The sequence below is a fragment of the Corythoichthys intestinalis genome, chromosome 16 (assembly GCF_030265065.1).
Source record: "Corythoichthys intestinalis isolate RoL2023-P3 chromosome 16, ASM3026506v1, whole genome shotgun sequence".
Lineage (NCBI taxonomy): Eukaryota > Metazoa > Chordata > Actinopteri > Syngnathiformes > Syngnathidae > Corythoichthys > Corythoichthys intestinalis.
The window spans coordinates 37,267,194-37,288,110 of NC_080410.1; the positions used below are offsets into that span (position 1 = coordinate 37,267,194).

Genomic DNA, 20,917 nt, shown 5'->3' on the forward strand with positions numbered 1-20,917 from the left:
AGAAAAATACATATTATCGTGTACTTACCTTGTTTCGATCCAAAAACTCCATTTTGCATGTATCACTGAGTGTCAAGACACAGCTGTGAATGGCCACAGCTGGATTTTTTGGGTGAAACATGGAAATATTTCAAGCGTCGCGATGCAGAAATCGCAGACATCAAGGAGTGGTCGAGATTTTCTTTTTTATATATTTACCCTTTTAAATGTTTTTTTTTTTTTTTGGCTCGATTATTCATCATCTAACATATCGGGGAAAATGCGACAGTAACAAAAAATTTAGGGCTGTCAAAATTATCGCGTTAACGGGCGTTAATTAATTTTTTTAATTAATCACGTTAAAATATTTGACGCAATTAACGCAGATGCCCCGCTCCGACAGATTTAAATGACAGTACAGTGAAACGCTCACTTGTTGTGTTTTATGGAGTTTTGCCGCCCTCTGCTGGCGCTTGGGCGCGACAGATTTTATAGGCTTCAGCACCCATGAGCATTGTGTAAGTAATTATTGACATCAACAATGGCGGGCTACTAGTTTACTTTTTGATTGAAAATGTAACAAATTTTATTAAAACGAAAACATTAAGAGGGGTTTTGATATAAAATTTCTATAACTTGTACTAACATTTTTCTTTTAAGAACTACAAGTCTTTCTATCCATGGATTGCTTTAACAGAATGTTAATAATGTTAATGCCATCTTGTTGATTTATTGCTATAATAAACAAATACAGTCCTTATGTACCGTATGTTGAATGTATATATCCATCTTGTGTCTTATCTTTCCATTCCAAAAATAATTTACAGAAAAATATGGCATATTTTATAGATGGTTTGAATTGCGATTAATTGCGATTAATTACAATTAAATAATTTTTAAACTGTAATTAACTCGATTAAAAATTTTAATCGTTTGACAGCCCTAAAAAAAATACAATTTAGCGATAATTATGAGGTAGATATCTGTGACTTTTTTTTTTTACAGATGCCATTTTTCCATTGTGACGTAATTTGTTCAAAAGTTTAAAATATGCGAGTGAATAATTTTTCAAAGTCTTTTCTTTTTTAAACAAAATATTAGACATCAATTAATGATTCAAAGCTAAAAATGACATTTTGAATAATAAATATAATTACTTGTTTTCATGGCTGGGTTGAAACAAAAACGGGGGTTTCCAGGGTAAAACGGGCAAATTAAAATTAGTTCGGGGGCTTAATGCGCCATGAATCTGCTACTGCAGCATACAGACATACTGTTCCATCAAATACAACTGTTGTTTTGGCTTAACATACAGCAGTTTATTTTCTAGAGGAGTGCAAGAACAGAAACTGCTTTTTCAGTCTTGTCTGTGTTTTCCGCCATATACTGTATCAATCTACGATAAGTGATAACATTTGGAATATTTTACCTTGTCTGTGAGCAGCGCAATGAGACGCTTGGCTTCCCTTTGCAGGTCTTGATCCATATTGAAGAGTTGCCCGTTGAGGGCCTTGAACACCTGCTCTTTGCCCTCGGCGCCGCAGGACTCCTCCATGGCACGCTCCACGCCCGGCCAGTCCAGGTCGCGGGGCAGGTGACCCAGAAATACACGGACGTGCTCCACGTCGTTTAGGGCCACGCACAGCTAAGCGGGTAGCGAGGAAGAGGAGCGCAGGAGAAGACAGAGAGAGAGGGCGGAGGTGGAGAGAAGGCCGAAGGACAAGAAGCAGGGCTACAGAAAGGGCAGGGTGTCGCTGTGAAATCACTGACAGGCAACAACTTGCTATTTAAAAAAAAAAAAAAAGTTTTTCACAATGTCACGCTCTCGTCCTCCTGCTGGGATGCCATGCATGGGGGCACGCTGCCATTTACCACACACATCATGACTCCATGCTACTGGCGTTACCTGAACTATGAAGCCCTTGTGGTCCCTGCCCAGCTGGCTTCTCTCAATCTTACGCGTGAGCATCTCAGAGTAACACACAGCCTCGCTGCAAAAGTTCTGAAACATGAAAGCCGGGATTTGTCACGGGGTTGCATAATTGGGAACTTCACGTGGAAATTGAATGCAGAAAAAGTTGGAAAATGGCAAGATAACCTCCATTAGGGACTCAACTCAAGTCAGACTCGGGACTCAACAAAATGGTAAAAGAGTTGCAACTCGACATGGACTTTAATAACAATACCAATGCATGAAAGGGTTAAAACAACAAAAATAATAGTGTAGCCATATTTTGCTGCCCTGTGGGTTCCTTTATCCGTCAATATTTGACATTTTAACGTGCACATTTTTTGGCCAGTCGCACTCACGTCGGTCAAGCGGGTGACAAAGATGAAGGCACCCGCAGAATCCGGCCAGGCCAGCTGGAGCCAGATATCACGGACCTGTCGGAAACAGGCTGTCACTTCCGTGGCCGAAGAGCTGTGCTTGCCTTGCTGCACTGCTTCCATCTGAAATAGACAGAATAATCAAAAACAGATGCATTAGGTATGCATTTAATTGATTCAATAAAAGTCAACAAAGGAGGGTAAAAAAAAAAAAAAAAAAAGACTCAAAGCCAATGCAAACAGAACTTAACCAGACATCACAAGGACCGGTTTGGCTGTAAGTGCACAGACGGTTGACTTCTAATGACTTTTAATAGTAGTATTGTGACATTCTGTAAAGACATGGAACTGGTCAATCCGTCACTGAGTGCCCCGGACAAGATCATTTCTACAATGTGATCAGAACCTGGACAACGCGACTGCCCGGGAAACACTTTCAAGTTTGGATATATGGAGGATAGCTGGGGAAAATGGCGGCCGCTGTGTCTGACCACACGCAAAGTTGAAGACATCGAAATGGACAGTCGTTATATGGACAGTACTTATATAGAGCATTTATCTGCATGGTTACCATGCCCAAAGCGCTTTACGTTAGCACACATTTACCCATTCACACACCAGTGGGGCTGCTGCCATGCAAGGCGCTGTCAATCCATTGGAGGAAAATCAGGGTTCAGTGCCATGCCCAAGGGCACTTCGAGAGTGGGCAGTCGTAGCCGGGAATCGAACCACTAACCCTTTGGTCCATGGACAACTCCAGCTACCAACTGCGCCACGGCCGCCCTCGAAGATGTGTATATTTTTGTTGCGCTGCTGGCAGCGATTCTTCTGCAGGGGGGCTCAGAGCACACTTGATTCGTCGGAATATCATGAAAGTGTTGGATAGCCAAGAGAGATCAGTGGAATTAGCCACTACTGCGGCCAGCGCTATCGCCGGAGTGCATGTCAGCCTCAGCAAGGTCTGTGATGACATGTTACAGGTGAAGAATGACCTAGCGGCATCCAACACAGCCACATCCAGATGGTAATGAAAATTACTGCGGCGCAGCACAACCTGGAGATGAATGTTTGTCGGAATGGATATTTTATTTATTTTATTAAAATATTTACCCTTTTTAACGTTGTTTTTCAATTTTTCTTTGTTTGGATTGATTATTTATCATCTAACATATCGGAGAAAATGCGACAGTAACAAAAAAAAAAAAATACAATTGAGCGATAGTTATAAGGTAGATATCCATGACTTTTTTTTACAGACGCCATTTTTTTCTGTGTGACATAATTTGTTTAAAATTTTAAAATATGCGAGTGAAGAATTTTTTAACGTCGTTTTTTTTTTTTTTTTTAAATGAAATATTAGACATCAATTAATGATTCTGAGCTAAAAATGACAGGCATTTTGAATAAAAAATATAATAACTTCCCTTAAGTTTATGGCTGGGTTGGGTTGAAACAAAAGTGGTTGCGTGACATCTGTAAACGGGGGTTTTCAGGGTAAAACGGACAAATTAAAAATAGTTCAGGGGCTTCATGCGCCATGAATCTGCTATGGCAGCATAGACATATTGTTCTATCAAACACAACAGTTGTTTCGGCTTAAAATACAGCAATTTCTTTTAAAGAGGAGTGCAAGAGTCTTGTCTGTGTTTTCCGCCATAGATATGTATAGCCATTTAACTGTCACCATCAGCACCGGCAATTCTATTTTACTCAAAGAATTGTTCATAACGATAAAATCTGGACTCAATTAGATTAGAGCAATAGTGACAACACTAACGATGAAAATGACAGTTTTGGCCACAACAAAAATGACAACGATGGCAACAACAGCCATGATTACAGTGATGACATCAATGATGACAACAAAACACTTATTCCACAACTCTACTAATCATAATGATTACACAGATACTTTAATAACAATAATAGTTGCAGTAATCATAATAACACCAATATATAAGTAATAATATGTATAGTAACTATCACACATGTAATATTTATTGTACATAACACATGTACAACAATTATTTTTATTTTTTTAATTAAAAAATTATGATAATAATTCAGCCGATTACGATGTCTAAAGCACATTTTGTAAGCCAATATTTGAGGGCGATAATTTTTTTTAAAGCACGATAATTACGAAAGGCAATTGAATTTGAAGATTGAATATAATATAATGTAATCTGTGATGATACTAATAAAGGTTATTAACAGTTCTTACTTACCCATTAGGTTTTTATGTATGCAACTTACCATTAACTGGCATATTACTCAAATTTTTGGACAATAAATCGCACCTGACTATAAGCCGCATCCACCAAAGAAAACAGTATTCATTCATATACAAGTCACACTGGACTATAAGCCACTGGGTTAGAAAAAATATATATATAAAATAATATTTATCAAAATATAGTGATTTATAGTCAGAAAATTAAGGAAATGTTTATACTTATTCTAAAAACATACAGTACTAAATAAATTCCCGTAAATTCATACATTTTTATATTAAAAGTTACTGTATTTAAAACATAGATGGCAGAAAACACTCAGGTGACTTGAAGTTCCGCTCTGAGACCCCCAATTTGGAATCATCATTCATCATTGGAAAGCTTAAAATCTCTATTTTCTAGGGAAAGAAAAATTTTGAACTGGAAGGCATTTTTTTGACACCTTAAAAGTAGGTCAAAAAAGGTCAGTGAAAAATAGACATTTTTAGACCTTTGAAATTTGCTTTACATTTCTCATTTAAAAAAGTTTTGGACACCCATCGTAGTACATTATAAATAACGAACACTTCAAGATGATACCCCTTTGTCTACTCAAATCTTTGATAATCAATATGCATGCGCTAAGACATGTGAGTGGATGTACAGTAATAAAGGAATTTGGTGTAAGAGTAAATGTAGATTTAATTTAGCCCTGTGTTTAATTTTGTAAAAAAAACATGGCTAAATTGGGAATTAGCTGTAAAGTTAATGATATCTTTACTGCATACAGTTTTTGATTTGGCTTCATGTTAATCTGTGCAAAGAAAAAAATATTTCCAGGGGAACTTAAGGGGTCAAATTCCAATAGCATATTTTAATTTTTGCAGTTGGCGTTTAAAATATTTTTTCAAATATGATTATAGAATGTGAATGCAAGATACTGAGAATAAAAGGATTTTCTTTTTCAAATATTTACCCTTTTAACGTTTTAACAAATTTTTCTGTGTTTGGATCTATTATTTATAGTATCGTATTTATCATCAACAGGGGAAATGCGACAGTAACAAAAAACAAAAAACAAAAAAAAATACAATTAAGTGAGTTATGTGGAAGGTACTGCGGGTGACCTATATATAGACACTATTTTTTTTCATCGTGACGTAATTTTTAAAAAGTTTAAAATATGCGAGTGAATAATTTTTTAAAGCCGTTTTTTTCTTTAATTAAATAATAGATATCAATTAATGAATCTAAGCTAAAAATCATAGACATTTCGAAAAATAAATACAGTATTATTACTTACCTTCTTTTTATGGCTGGGTTGAAACAAAAGCGGTTGCGCGGTGTCTGTCTGTCTCCAGGGACAACTGGACAAATTAAAAATAGTCTGGAGGCATAATGCGCCTTGAAACTGCTATGGCAGCATATAGGAATATTGTTCTATCAAACTGTGGTGGCTACCACTACCACCATCATTTAGTGTTTCAAGATTTAGTTAATTATTTATGTGATATATTTTTGGACATGTATTTTCTAATGGGTGCACACTTTAATATTGTCTGAATGCTTACTGGACTTTATTTGCCAATTTGAGGTAACGACCACAGCTGCGTAAGATGTGGCACCTACCATTCTAAAGGGGGGATATTTAAGTTGATTTAATTATGACTGTTTGGGGTAAAGTTTTCACTGTTTGTTTAAATGCACATTAGTTATTTTTTAAATATATGTATATTTTCCATCTGTTGTTGTTTTATTAAGTTGACAATGTTTGGTTAATTTTTCATACCTCCTGCAGGTGGTCGTGAGTCGAGTCCGCCCTGATTTAAACGGCCACAGAGATCTGTCTGGAGGTCAGTTTGGTTGTTTTGTTATGTTGGCCTCTTTTATGTTGGGCCCAAGATATTTTGTGAATCTGTTTCTTTTGTGACTTTTATTAAATTGAATTTTCACCTAAGTTGAAACACCAGTGTCCATGTGTATGTTGGTCCACTACACACAACAGTTCTTTTGACTTAAAATACAGCAGTTTATTTTAAAGTGGGGTGCAGGAGCAGAAGCTAATTTTTCCTGTCTGTGTTTTCCGCCATATATATTTTTTGAAATTACCATTAGTTCATGAATTTAAAAATAAAATTTTATTACTGTATTTATATTATTAGAACCTCCTTATAATTGTTGCTGTGCATGTGGCGATTTTAATTGATTTTATTGTTTTTGAGCTCACTTGCCGCAAACATCATATCTATGAAACACAACAGAATTATTGCTTTTATGTGTGGCAATACTCAAGGATAGGTAGAAAATTTGTTACTGGAAGCGCACCGAAAATAAAAACATGTCCGTTGCTTGGTCACAGAGAAGCAATCACTAAATGTGGCCCCGGTGGAGCGGATGAAGCAGAGATGCATCGCCATGGTTACTGCACTTGAGAACCGAGCACCAAAGTGTCTTACCTTGTCCGTTTCTACCGCTTTGCAGATCCTGTCACATGACCTTTCGTGAACAATCTGCAGGAATTTGTGAATGGATGACTTGAACCAGTTGTGGAATACCGTTAAGGCCAACATTTTTGCATCTCTACAGAGGAGGCGGAAGAAGAAAACAGCAAACAATGAAAGAATGACTCATGTCATGTATGAATAAAAGTATGGTGATGCTGGGAAAATGAAAGTGAGGGAGTCAGAGTGAAGACAGACTTGAGAGGAAGGAACTCCCGGAAGCCTTTGAGGCTCTTCAGAGACACGAAAAGCTCAAAGACCGTCTCGCCCATCGTCTGAGTCAGTCTGGAACTTTCCTGCTCAAGAGTGCCGCAAAGTCTTTCCATGGCCACGTTGACATCATCAGCCACCTGTAACAAGACAAAAAAATAGTGTAATAGTTTGTATGCAAAAGGTTGCACCCCTGGAGAGTCTCATTAAGCAACCAGGTCAATAATTTATGAACTATTTTTAGGTTTTTATTAAGGGTGTAACGGTACATGTATTTGTATTGAACCGTTTCGGTTCGGGGTCCTCGGTTCGGAACGGAGGCGTACCGAACGAGTTTCTAACGTAATGTAACCCTTACTTTTTGAGGCTGTGAGTCGATCGGGTTACAGTTTCTTTGTGTAGATTATATTTACTCCGTCTTCTCTACTCTAATGAGGACCAACACGGTAAGGCAAGGCAAGGCAAATTTATTTATATAGCACAATTCAACACAAGGCAATTCAAAGTGCTTTACATCACATGAAGACCATAAAAATCACATTTAAATCAACACAACGTAAAAACCAAGACAAAAGATCGCATTTAATCACAGAATAAAAATAAATAAATAAAAATAAAACAACAATAAAAATAAAGCAAAAACTACTACTACTAATAATCATTGAAATCAGCAATGGAGATAAGCAAAAGAGGAATAGAAGGCAGGTAGGTTGAAATATATAGACAGTTATGGATATGCAGTGCCAAACAAAAGCGTTTTTAGCCCTGATTTAAAGGAGCTAACAGTTTGAGCATACTTCAGACGTTCGGGTAACTTGTTCCAGAGGTGAGGAGCATAATAACTAAATGCTGCCTCACCCTGCTTGGTTCTTGTTCTTGGAACATGCAGAAGACCCGTTCCAGACGACCTTAGGGGTCTAGATGTCTCATAGGAATCTAACAAGTCAAGCATGTATTTTGGTCCAAGGCCATTAAGTGTTTTGTAGACGAGCAGTAGTATTTTATAGTCTATCCTTTGACTCACTGGAAGCCAGTGTAGTGATTTCAAAACCGGTGTAATGTGGTCCAGCTTCCTTGTATTTGTGAGGACTCTGGCTGCAGCATTCTGTACTAGCTGCAGCTTCCTGACTGATTTTTTATCAAGACCTGTAAATATACCGTTGCAGTAGTCCAATCTGCTGAAAATGAATGCATGCATAAGTTTTTCCATGTCTTGTTGAGTCAGAAGCCCCTTAATTCTGGTAATATTTTTTAGGTGGTAATAAGCTGATTTAGTGACGGACTTTAGATGGCTATCAAATTTTAGGTCTGAGTCAATAATTACGCCAAGGTTTCTGACTTGATTTGTAGCTGTAAGGGACATTGTGCTAAGTTGGCTGCTTATCTTTGACCTTTCCTTTTTTGGCCCAAAAATGATCACCTCTGTCTTCTCCACATTTAACTGGAGAAAATTCTGGCACATCCATTCATTGATTTGATGAATGCATTTACTCAGGGAGACTAAGGGACTATAATCATGTGGGGACACAGAAATGTACAGTTGTGTGTCATCAGCATAGGCGTGATAGGAGATGTCATACTGTTCCATTATCTGAGCTAACGGAAGCATATAGATGTTAAATAAGAGTGGTCCAAGAATTGACCCTTGAGGGACTCCACACGTGAATTTGGTTCGTTCTGACTGATAGTTTCCAATTGACACAAAGAAATCTCTATCATGTAAATAGGATGTGAACCACTGAAGAATAGTGTCAGTAAGCCCTACCCACTGTTCCAATCTGCTGAGTAGTATGTTGTGATCAACCGTGTCAAATGCGGCGCTGAGATCCAATAGTAGCAGAACAGATGATTTGCCTGCATCGGTATTCCGACGAATATCTTTTAGGACTTTGATAAGCACGGTCTCGGTGCTGTGTTGTGGCCGAAATCCAGACTGAAATGAGTTAAAAAGATTGTTTTGCATCATAAAAGTCTGGATCTGTTCAAAGACAACCCTTTCGATAATTTTCCCCAGGAATGTCAGATTTGATATTGGCCTGTAATTACTAATGATTGAGGCATCCAGATTAGGTTTTTTTAGGAGAGGTTTTATTACTGCAGTTTTTAAAGTCTGAGGAAACTCTCCTGTTTGGAGGTAAGTATTTATAATCTGAAGTATGTCTGGGGCTATGCAATGAAAAACAGTTTTGAAAAAGTTTGAAGGAAGGATGTCAAGGCAGCATGTTGGGGGCTTTAATTTCGACACAATTTCTGTTAAAGTGGCATAGTCCAGGAGGCTAAACTGTCTAAGATTGACGTGGAGGACATTTTGGGAGGCGTTTAGTGTAACATTTGTTAATCCGGAGTTGCACACAGTCTGTCTAATCTTTAGTACTTTGTGTGTAAAGAATGCTGCGAAATTATTACAGGACACCTCAGATGCCAATTCCTGAGGTAGTGATGCTTGTGGGTTTGTCAGTTTGTCAACAACAGAAAATAGTGTGCGAGTATTGTTGGTGTTTCTACTAATGATCTCTGAAAAATATGATTGTCTAGCATTTTTCAGTTCCTGGTTGTATTTGCGAAGACTTTCTTTGTAGATATCATAAAAAACTAGGAGTTTGTTTTTTCGCCATCTGCGTTCTGCTCGTCTACAAACTTGCTTTTGTTTTATAGCTAGTAAGGCATTTCTCCAGGGTGACCTCTTCTTTCTTGACAAAGTTTTTGTCTTAATCGGGGCAATAGTGTCCATTACAGTCATCACACTGGAACTGAAACTATTTACAAGTTCTTCCACTGGAGCTATTGTAGGGGTTAATGATGAGGCATAGGCCTGTGTGAATAACGCACATGTGTTATCACTTATGTAACACTTCCTAATCACCTCTGTTTCCCTTTTCAGAGGATGGACAGGGGTGGTCATTTTAAACATAATGCAGTAGTGATCAGACAGAGCAACATCATTCACTGTGACCTCAGAGATGTTAAGACCTTTGGATATTATTAAGTCCAGTATGTGCCCTCTGTTATGTGTTGGAACTGTGACATGCTGAGATAAACCAAATGTATCCAAAATATTTAAAAGCTCTCTAGCACATCCTTCTTCAGGATTATCAACATGAATGTTAAAGTCACCCACTAAAACAACACAATCAAAGTCCATGCAGACGGAAGACAGTAATTTGCTAAGCTCATCAAAAAACATTGTGTTATACTTCGGTGGTCTGTAAATTGTTACCAAGGCAGCTCTGCCAGGGCTTTTTAGCTGAATGACAATATATTCAAAGGAATCAAACTGACCACATGAAATATTCGTGCATTGAAAACTGTCCCTGATCAGACTGGCAACCCCACCTCCTTTCTTATGGGTTCTTGGCGCACTAAAGAAATTGAAGTTTGTGGGGGTTGCCTCAATCAGAACTGTCGAACTCTTATCTTGATCTAACCAAGTTTCTGTTAGGAACAACATGTCAAGGTTATGTTTGCTGATAAAATCATTAATTAAGACAGATTTGCCAGCTAAAGATCTTATATTTAGCAGAGCCAATTGGAGATGCCAGACTGGATTCACTGGTGAGTTTTGGGAATGACATACTATGCTTAACAGGTTGGCAGAGTTGATTGAACGTTTTTTATTTCTCATCAGTCTAGCCCTTTTTTTGTTGTTTATCACCACTGGGATTGTTGAGCATACATACTATACTCCATAAGGCCCCGGCTTTTGCTGGGACAGAACAGTCTTTGTAATGTTGTCACAGCCTGGACCCGGTGCACATCATATTGGTGTCGCAAACATGGCTTCCTCCATAGAAGGTAGGACAGTTAAGAAATGTCAACGGTGCGGCAACGTGGCCGGTAACACACTAGAAACGTGAACGTCGCGTCAGCGATCCCGCCGCGATAACGCAGTGAAACGCGGGCGTTAAAGTCAGTCAGCCAATGCACACCAGTCGCAGTGCGGCCGCGTGTTAGACGCATCCCAGAAGCGGCTCAACGCGACGCACGAGAACGGCAGAGTTGATTATTTGATGCAAGACGCTGCCCTCCTGCATCAATACTACTACCGGTCGCTAGGATCGGGCCGGAAGTCACTCATGTAAAAATACGGTGGATCCGGTCGATTTTCAAACTAATATGCAATCATAACCTACGTTTTGAGTCCATCAGATCTCTTGAGTGGTAGATCGGGGCACAGTTGACTTGTCTTTGTTGATTTACTGCTGTCTTCTCTGCTGTAATAATAGCCAACACGGCTCCGTGTTCAATACAAAATCCTCCTACCACAACAAAACAAGTAGGAACTAATATTCACATAGGCACTAAAGTTGTACAACATAAAATATACAACATAAATGAATACTACATCACATTTGTAAAATATAAACACAAAATAAATAATAGCCCATTTAAATAAAATACATTGAAATGAGCTAAAACACCTGTAATTAAATAATAAAAATAATGCACACATCCTGCTCAGTGCTTACACAATTAAATTTATTAATTTCTGTGTGGCGCTTTAACTTGAGAAAATCCACCAATAAAGCTTTTGAAAACCGTTCATAAGTAAAAGTTTCATTGAGGCATTACATTTGTAAAATACATGTTAAAATCTTTGTCATTGGGATTGCTTTTCTCTTTAGCACAGGACTTCTTTTTTCTTCTTTCTTTCAGAAAGAAAGCTGACCAATACGCGGGGTCTGAAAGGCAAATTGTTGTTGGATTATCTTTAAATACCCACTACTTTTTGAGCAGAATTCTAGCTTTGTATAGGCTAATGTTCCTATTGTTGAAAGCACAAAAGTGTGTAATTAACAACTTGCACATTTATATTTTGCATTTTGTTTTCTTACTGTACCGAAAATGAACCGAACCGTGACCTCAAAACCGAGGTACGTACCGAACCGAGATTTTTGTGTACCGTTACACCCCTAGTTTTTATGGAAGAATTGAGGTAATTAACATAATACTGACCCCACATCGTACTAGTAGCTCGGAAGGTCAAAAATCCGGGGTCGTTTTCAAATTAGGGTTACACTACTATCATGTAAGAGTTGGAAGGTTAGCAGAATTTTACATAAAGTACAAGGGATATGAAGCTTGTGTAGTTTGGAATGGCGCAGTGATTTATATTGAACAGAAAAAAACTATGCTTGTTTTTGTGCCCATTTCTCATGAGCTGAATTCAAAGATCCAAGACTGTGTACATACACAATAGGCGTATTTCTCTCTATAATGAAAAATTCTAAGCTATTATAACTTCGGAATGAGACACGACCGTCCCCATTAAACAAGGCTATAAGGGTAAAAAAAAATTTCCTGTAAATCCTGTTCTCTGAGATACTTTTATAAGACATATGTACCAGTTTCTCCAGCTGCCTGTATGTCACGCTGAAGAAATCCACTTTGACTGCGCTGCAAAAATAAATAAACACCAAACTTGAATATTAATATCCATAAAGGTGAGCAAAAGTTCCAACTCGGTGGTTACCTGTAGAAAAGTTTGTTGTAGATATTCTGAGCTCTCTGCATGTCTGTGCAGACGGCATCCACCACAATAACCAATTTTTTCAGCTGCTCTTCCAGTGACTATATCAGAAACACGTTAATCTTACCACTTAGGACAATTAAGTACACTTTAAAAGTGAAATATACTCTACATTACCCCATCCTCTGGCCTGTACTGCGCGATTAAACTCTCGTACCACTCAGAGGTTCCTTTCTGTTGAGAAGGTGAAGCCATTTGCAGTAGTGGGATCAGTACAATTAAACTATTTAAAAGAGTCCAGAGTGCCATTCCACTTTAAGTGTCGTTACCTTCACAGCGGATGTGATGTCCAAGTGCAGCTGGTTACGCAAGGGGCAAACGGTCTTAAACGCCCGCATGTTCTGCATGTAACCGATCCCCCTGGTGAAGGAGGAAGACCACCATTTTGATGTTTATTACAAACTATAATCAGCATGTAAGTAGAGTACATGTAATTGTAGGATTTTTCTCTGAAGTCTAGAACACATGGGCTGTTCTGTTCATTTTTCCTTTAACTCTGTGGCTGCCATTAACAGTGCTGGAACCCAGATTTTCTCGAAAAATGAACTGATTTCACATTGACCACATAGTATCTTTGGCATTAGAGGTGCAACAATTAATCGATTAATCGACAACTAATTGATTAGCAAATTATTCGACAACTATTTTGAAAACCAATTACCGTATTTTTCGCACTATATATCGCACCTAAGTATAAGTCGCACCAGCCATAGAATGCACAATGAAGAGAAAAAAAACATATAAGTCGCACCGGAGTACAGTCCCTGACAAAAGTGTTGTCGCTTATCCATTTTGTAGAAACGATTGCTAATAAGCTGACTTTTAATTATTCCAAGGCCGGCCCAGCCTATACGCAGACTATGCCGCTGCTTAGGGCCCCTGACCACTAGGGGACCCCCATTCTGGCACCCTCATTTTATGGTGTTATACTTGTATAGCGCTTTTCCACCTATATGTTGTTAATAGAGCATCGTGAATAACGTGGTGCGCATTGCCGTTTATCTATGCAAACATCCATTTTCTTGTCATTACAATCTGGCAGCCTGGGGAGTGACATCGAACCTGCTTTGCGATGATTGGTGCTCAAACTTGCTAGGAAAATAGATGCACGAATATGTCGAAGAGAATTTATCCTTCTGGAGCAGAAAAACGAAACATTTGATTAATATACAAAACATGGACGTATGGGTTGGATTGCATGGTTGGGTTTCACAGTACACTGTGACGAAATGGTGGGCCAAAAATATGGGCCCCTTGGCATTATTTTGCCTAGGGCCCGCAAATGGCCTGGGCCGGCCCTGAATTATTCAATTGGTTTCAGAAATGGCTCATATGAAAGCTAAGACCCTCCCAAATGATGATGAAAGTACAAAAATAATATTTGTTTCACTGAAAAAAAGATTTATCATTTAATGAAGACATAAAGGTCAAATTTTGGCAAGACAAAAAAAAATTGTCGCCTACAGAAAGTAGTGTGAAAATTGAACAAAAAATGTACTTTAAATACATAAATATGTTACATAACATAAGCGAATTAAGTAGTGGTGCTGTGAGATCCAAATTTAATATTTTGTATGTATTTGTCCCTTTTTATGGTTAGGAAAGTAAGAGGCAGCTGCGATTTGTTGATATTTCAGACTATTTATGTTGCTTTCCACCCTGCAGATCTCTCAGGGTGCAGACAATTAAAAAAACATGTGGCATTTGCCAAGGTCCACAGCCTGTCAAACGGATGGATGCTGGAAACGTGGCAAAATGTGGATTTTTCAGATGAATCTTCCATTGAATTACACCACAGTCGCCGTAAATATTGCAGGAGACCTACTGGAGCCCGCATGGATCTGAGATTCACTCAGAAAACAGAGATGTTTGGTGGTGGCAAAATCATGGTCTGGGGTTACATCCAATATGGGGGTGTGCGAGAGATCTGTTAATATTATATACTCTAATACTGACTTATCGTCCAATTGTAAAAACAATCATAGGCCATTTTATATATCCACTCAGCCACCATCTCATTTGAAATGGATTTCATATCTATTGCTGTCAATGAGTTAACAATGAATCAATACTTAACCCTCAAATGGTTGGATGATGGAAACGAATCGGGCATCCCTGTGGTAGAGTGACAAAAGCGAGCTGGGCAATGGAAAACGGGCATGAAATCTGGTGGGTGGCGGCCTCTTGGTGTGAAAAGGTCAGACGTGATGTGAAGTGATACGATGTAATGCGATGGCGGTGTGGCGGCAGCAGGGACATTACCTCAGCATGAGCTCGTATCGTGTAATGGCAGCGGCGCTGGTGCAGGGGAAAACCTGCCGCATGTTCTTCATCAGGCACAAGCAGTGCTCTGTGTAAAGCCTGAAGCTGTCTGACAGCTGCCTCTCCTGGACACAGGAATCGGCCACGGCTTATACGGTGGGACATTTTTGGCTGAACCAAAGATCTCTATGAATGTCCAACTAATGATGCGGATGTCTCTAGATGATAACCCTTACACCCCGCAACGTCCTCCTCAGGTGAATAACCTACCAGGTCTCCTCTCACAGAGGGAGGGTCCCACTCTGCATCGATGGCCCTCAGGAGGCGCAGCAGCAGGGAATAGCACACCCGTTGGGTTCGATGATGGCCGCTGTAGCACTGCCAGCGACTGAGTAAGAAAATGCAACATTTTAGCATGTTAATTGCCAATTTTATTTTCATTCCTGTACAATAGAAACTCACATTATGGCCTGTTGGAGACGAGTGAGATCGGTTTGCACGGCATGGTGAGTCAGCACTGTCCACGCCGGGGGGCTGACCTGCCCGTTCCAGTTGTACGGCTCTCGCTAGAAAAGGGTGTCAAGTTGAGTCTTCAAATTACTGTATTTAAAGAGACGTACTATGAAAACATGCCCCCCCCCCCACTCCACGGCAAGATAGGTTAGTGGGTAGGGATTATTCTTGCTATCTCAATGGAACTTCCTACGCCACACCATGGCAAAGCATTTGACAATGAGTGGTTATGGTTAGGCAGAAAGTTTAGGTTCAGAAATATTTAACTCTTTTTGTGACATTAATACAGATCAGAATGTCATGGTATTGCCAGAAAACTAAGCTGACAACTAAGCATCAAATCAGACTATTCTGATTGGATCCCCTATGGTCAGAGGTGAAAGTGGGCCAGAACGGTCAGGAAGGCAGTTCCGGTATAAGATTCAAAGTAGGAACGGTATGACAGCAACTGTCAAAACGCTATGTAAAAAAAATCCTAAACTGCCACAAATGCATATCACCTCCAAGAAGAAAACAATCTACCTACCAACATCAGGTTTACATACAAAAGTGTTAACAACAAGCATAATAAAGTGCTTGTGTAGCTTAATCTGTTTCCACCGATATTTAATATTTATATTATTCCACGGACGGCATGGAGGTTTCCCCAGCTGCTGCAGTTATCAGTCTGACGATGATGAGTCACGTCAATGTGCGAATGCACGCAACAAAGGAAAACGCCTGGACTCATTTATCCGTTCAGTTGGCTGACATGTGATCAGCAGAGATAGTTAGCTCTGATTGGTTCAAATGTGCATGTTTTCTGGAACAGAAAAAAAAAAAAAAAAGTTTGTTGAATTGATGCGACATAAAAAGGGCAATGCAACAGAAAATGGATCAAATCTTTAAGAGCAAGGAAAGAGTTGAGGAGGCTTATTTATCATATTTAGTTTTATTTGCTCTGATAGGGAGGTTCAGAACATCTTAGCTGTCAATGTGCACTTTGGACTTATATTTGTTCATTTATGTTTGGTTACTTATTCATTTCCTTATGATTTAAAAAAAGTCAATGTTTGCACGATCTTCAAAATATATTCCATTTCACTCTGCATTTTGTAAGTTATTATTTGTTATTTATTTTTCTGATTGTATGATACTTATCTTTTTATTATTAAAAAAAAAGACTGCAAAAGTAAATGTTTACATTAAAGTAGTAATGTGAAGTAAGGTTGGCCAACCATGTTTTTGAATAATATCAATGGCTAAACAGTTATAAGCATATTTTTGTTATTTATTTTTTTTAACGCAACCCTTGCAGATTCTTTGTTTAACCCATAGCAACGCCCTTGACAACAAAAATGCTTTTCTTCGGCAATCTTCGGAAATCTTCAGAAATTACGTCACACCGGGAAGTGACGGAAGTGCGCCATAGAACAGTATTGTTTGTTGCATTGCTTCTCGCTAAGATGCCACGGCGGTGTGGAATGGACTGTTGTGGAATGAACAGTATAAGCTATCGACGTTAGCTGAAAGTTAACTCATGGCAATCCCCGATCATAGTTGTTGTTGCGTTCGCTAGGTTAAGCGTGTTTAAATTGTGCGTCATCTACGACCTTGTTCAAAAGGGTTAATCCACTCTCAATCGGGAAACAGGTGTGGATGTGCATATAAACGGGTCGGCGTCGCGGTAATTCACGGTCACGTTGCAGTAAGAGACACACACCACCGGTGAGTTTGAGCACATTTATTTGTATTTGTATTATGTATTTCCACCTTCATGCTTCAAGCATTGCATTGCATTTGTACGGTTCGCCGTTTCTTTCACGGTGATCACTTGATAGTCTTCTAGTTTGTGTTTCTCCACTTCGCGAGAGCCGCTGACAGGTGACAAGTGTTGCTTTTAATGTCTGCTGGCAGCGAATCAGCGAGCGCGCAGGTCACGCAGTGAATCATGGGAAATGTAGTCTCGGGACAACACTGAAGTGGTGCTTTGTAATCTGTTCGCTTGTGTGAAAAAACTACGTTTCCTCACGCCATTAGCCGCCACTTCTTCCCGAGAGCCCCGAGCCGTGTTGTACTCATTAGCTCCATGTGTTAAAAGTTGTCGGCACGTCGTGTGTTTGATACATTTGTAAACAAAAAGCTCATAACAGGAAACTGCACGATCCGTTTAAGAGACACTGGGACTGGAGAGCTGTGAGTAGTAGGAGGCGAGGGGGAGATGAGCGAGACGCAAAACTTTGCGATCGAATGTGGCGGCAGTCCGCTATTATTTTGTTTTCTTATTGTTGCTACAATTAAGTGGAAAAATCCATCAACAACTCATCTCCTTCTTTCCCCCCAACGTTTTTATAGTATTATTTTATATGCACGAGAGCTGCCAGATCTGCCAAAATGACCATGAAGTCTGACTATTATTTTTTTTAACAATGTCATCAGATAGACAAAAACATATAATTATGTGCAAATGCCTGCATCTTCAAATCATGAAAATAATAACAGCCTATATCTTACCAATCTTGATGGGTCTTGTATCCATTCCATGTCAGGTAGTCTAGGCACATTGTTTGCATCCTGATTAGCGTCTGGCTAATACATGTTAGGTCCAACATAAAATTCCAACCTCCTCTTCTTCCTCCAACTCTTCAAAAACTTGGATCTCCTCCCTTGCGCTCGATCTATCGCTTATATCGCTGTTTGAATCATTGTTTGAAGGGCTTTGTATGGCGGCCGTATGTATGGAGCTGCCATCGCTGTTCCCAGTGTGACGTATCACTTCCGGGTTCGTCCCCTTTCAGGCTCGAACTTCGGAAACGCGGTTATTTTGTCAAATATACAACATACAAATTATTTTTTTCATGCTTTATTTGTTGGACAATGTTTAATTACTTTAATTGTGACCCTATTTGGAATGTTATGAAATTACTTCACATTACTTCTTTAACTTCAATTTTAATATAAGTAGTTAAAATTGAGATTTGGCATTTACTATGTGAGGAAATGAGGAAAAGTAAAAATTAGGAGATGGAAGTTAGGGTTGTTGCTGTTTTTGTTCTTTTATTTTGCAAATCATTGAAAAAATACAATTTTGAATTTAAATCAGTTTTTTTATGTGTTATAGAAATAACTATGCCAAAACAGTTTTCTTTGCGTTTCAGTAGTTTTAGGAGGTTTAACCCCCCCCAAAATAGATAAATACAATTTCTGGCTCCGTGGCGGCCTTCACGTCGGGGAGTTCCGGCAAGAAATTCTAGCCACTTTCACCCCTGCCTATGGTATAATGTATTTACCATAGTCACAGTGCTCAAGTCAATCGCATTTGAATTTCTGCTAGCCAACAGTATCTCCAAACCGTTATAAAACGGTGGCTTCTTTGAATAATTAAACCGCTCATTTTCTTTTCGCAATGGCAAAGCACAACATTCAAATGATGTTGAAACTCACCTTGACATGAGCGTGCTCATACTCAACAATCTGACTCAGCAGCTTCTTATGAATGGACACGTTGGACTCTTTTTTCGACAGCGTCGTGTCTCTCTGTCAAAATGAAAGCATGAACACTTTCCTTTGAATGAAAGCAACTCAGCAGACACTTGCTTCACACACCTGGCTTGTGAACAGCTTTAGTATCAGGTGACATTCACCCTGCACTTTGGAGGCACTCGAGCGAGGCTCCAGTTTGAACCAAGTGTCAAAACCTCCGACGGGAATTTCCTGTCAGATAAGGAAAATCGGAACAGGTGAAAAGACGACTAAAGGGAATACTTTAATTTCTAAATATTTGATTTTTTTCCTCACATTTAAAGAAATGTTGATGCATCCTAGGAAATCGTCTGCATTCTCCTCAGAGCCGGATGATGACGATCCATTGGCACGTACAGACTTTGCAATCTGCTTAAAATACCTGGTGACGAATTCCCATTGCTCGAAAAGTTCCCACATTGATACATACCAGTATTATTGTACTGTACAATTGCGTTATCAAAATTCACAATGGGCGATACGTAACAATAACCCTTATCTTTCTCACTCTCTGTTTAAGTCATGAAGTGAAGTGTCTACTATAACTTTACAGTAATACTCAAAATACCTTCCCATTCCCCTAAGTCCGCTGACTTCATTGAGCTTTTTGCAGGCCTCCGCCACCGAGACGTCGTCGTCATGATCCCTGGAGAAGAAAAAGAGAGTTAGCTTTCTTCTCTTTGCGTTAACCCATTTATTCGTTGTAATAGAAAAAATAATAATAATAAAACTGGCAACGACATTCATGGAGTTACCATTTTGGGTTATGTAGGCCACAATTTGGTGTACAAGTATGACCTACATGCCCCAAAATGTGATGTCCAAATACATGGATGACAGGTCTCAATTAAAATAAATATATATATGGCGGAAAACACTCAGGTGACTTGAAGTTCCGCTCGGAGACCCCCAATTTGGCAAAATTTCAAAATTGTCCGATATGCATGTGTCATACATCATTGGAATGCTTAAAATCTCAATTTTCTTAGTGAAGAAAATTTTTGAACAGCAGGGCATTTTTGAAAAAAAAAAAGTTTTTAAACGGCAAAACCCTATCTTGAGGTGAGAGCACGCGAGAGCAGAATTACAGACGCCATGACTTTAACGAGATATTATCGGGGACTTACTTTGTTTCGATCCAAAAACTCCATGTAGCATGTATCACCGAGTGTCAAGACACTGCTGTGAATGGCCACAGCTGGATTTTTGGGGATTTTATGGGTGAAACATGGTCATTATAACAAGTGTCGCGATACTGAAATCGCAGACATCAAGGAGTGGTCGAGATTTTCTTTTTCATACAGTTACCCTTTTAAACATTTTTTTCAAATTTTCTTTGATTGGACTGATTATTTATCATCTAAAATATTGGGGAAAGTGCGACAGTAATGAAAAAAATACAATGAAGTGATAGTTATGAGGTAGATATCCGTGACTTTTTTACAGACGCTATTTTTTTTTTATTGTGACGTAATTTGTTTAAAAGTTTAAAATATGCGAGTGAACAATTTTTCAAAGTCGTTTTTTTTTTAAACTAAATATTAGACATCAATTAATGATTCTAAGCTAAAAACGACAGACATTTCGAAGAAGATTACGATTACTTACCTTTTTATGGCTAGGCTGAAACAAAAGCAGTTGCGCGACGTCTGTAAATGGGGATTTCCAGGGTAAAACGGGCAAATTAAACATAGTTCGGGGACTTATTGCGCCATGAATCTGCTATGGCAGCATATAAACATATTGTTCTATCAAACACAACAGTTCTTTTGGCTTAAAATACAGCAGTTTATTTTATTGGGGGGTGCAAGACCAGACACGGCTTTTTCAGCCTTGTCTGTGTTTTCCCGTTTTCCCCCCATATATATATATATATATATATA

General features: G+C 38.9%; 1 protein-coding gene across 2 annotated transcripts in view; it reads right to left on the reverse strand.

The window, feature by feature from the left end:
- Positions 1-20,917, reverse strand: part of baiap3 (BAI1 associated protein 3) — a 101,522-nt gene that overhangs the window by 23,068 nt on the left and 57,537 nt on the right. For both annotated transcript variants that reach the window (XM_057860724.1, XM_057860725.1), the window contains 16 exons: positions 19,603-19,680; positions 19,311-19,416; positions 19,119-19,226; positions 18,957-19,049; positions 15,483-15,586; positions 15,291-15,408; positions 15,021-15,145; positions 13,028-13,118; positions 12,876-12,932; positions 12,702-12,799; positions 12,574-12,625; positions 7,220-7,371; positions 6,977-7,100; positions 2,290-2,430; positions 1,886-1,981; positions 1,409-1,624 (listed from right to left, as the gene is read on the reverse strand). In XM_057860724.1, coding sequence (XP_057716707.1) covers positions 1,409-1,624; positions 1,886-1,981; positions 2,290-2,430; positions 6,977-7,100; positions 7,220-7,371; positions 12,574-12,625; positions 12,702-12,799; positions 12,876-12,932; positions 13,028-13,118; positions 15,021-15,145; positions 15,291-15,408; positions 15,483-15,586; positions 18,957-19,049; positions 19,119-19,226; positions 19,311-19,416; positions 19,603-19,680 — 1,759 coding nt within the window. The remainder of the gene's footprint in view (positions 1-1,408; positions 1,625-1,885; positions 1,982-2,289; positions 2,431-6,976; positions 7,101-7,219; positions 7,372-12,573; positions 12,626-12,701; positions 12,800-12,875; positions 12,933-13,027; positions 13,119-15,020; positions 15,146-15,290; positions 15,409-15,482; positions 15,587-18,956; positions 19,050-19,118; positions 19,227-19,310; positions 19,417-19,602; positions 19,681-20,917) is intronic.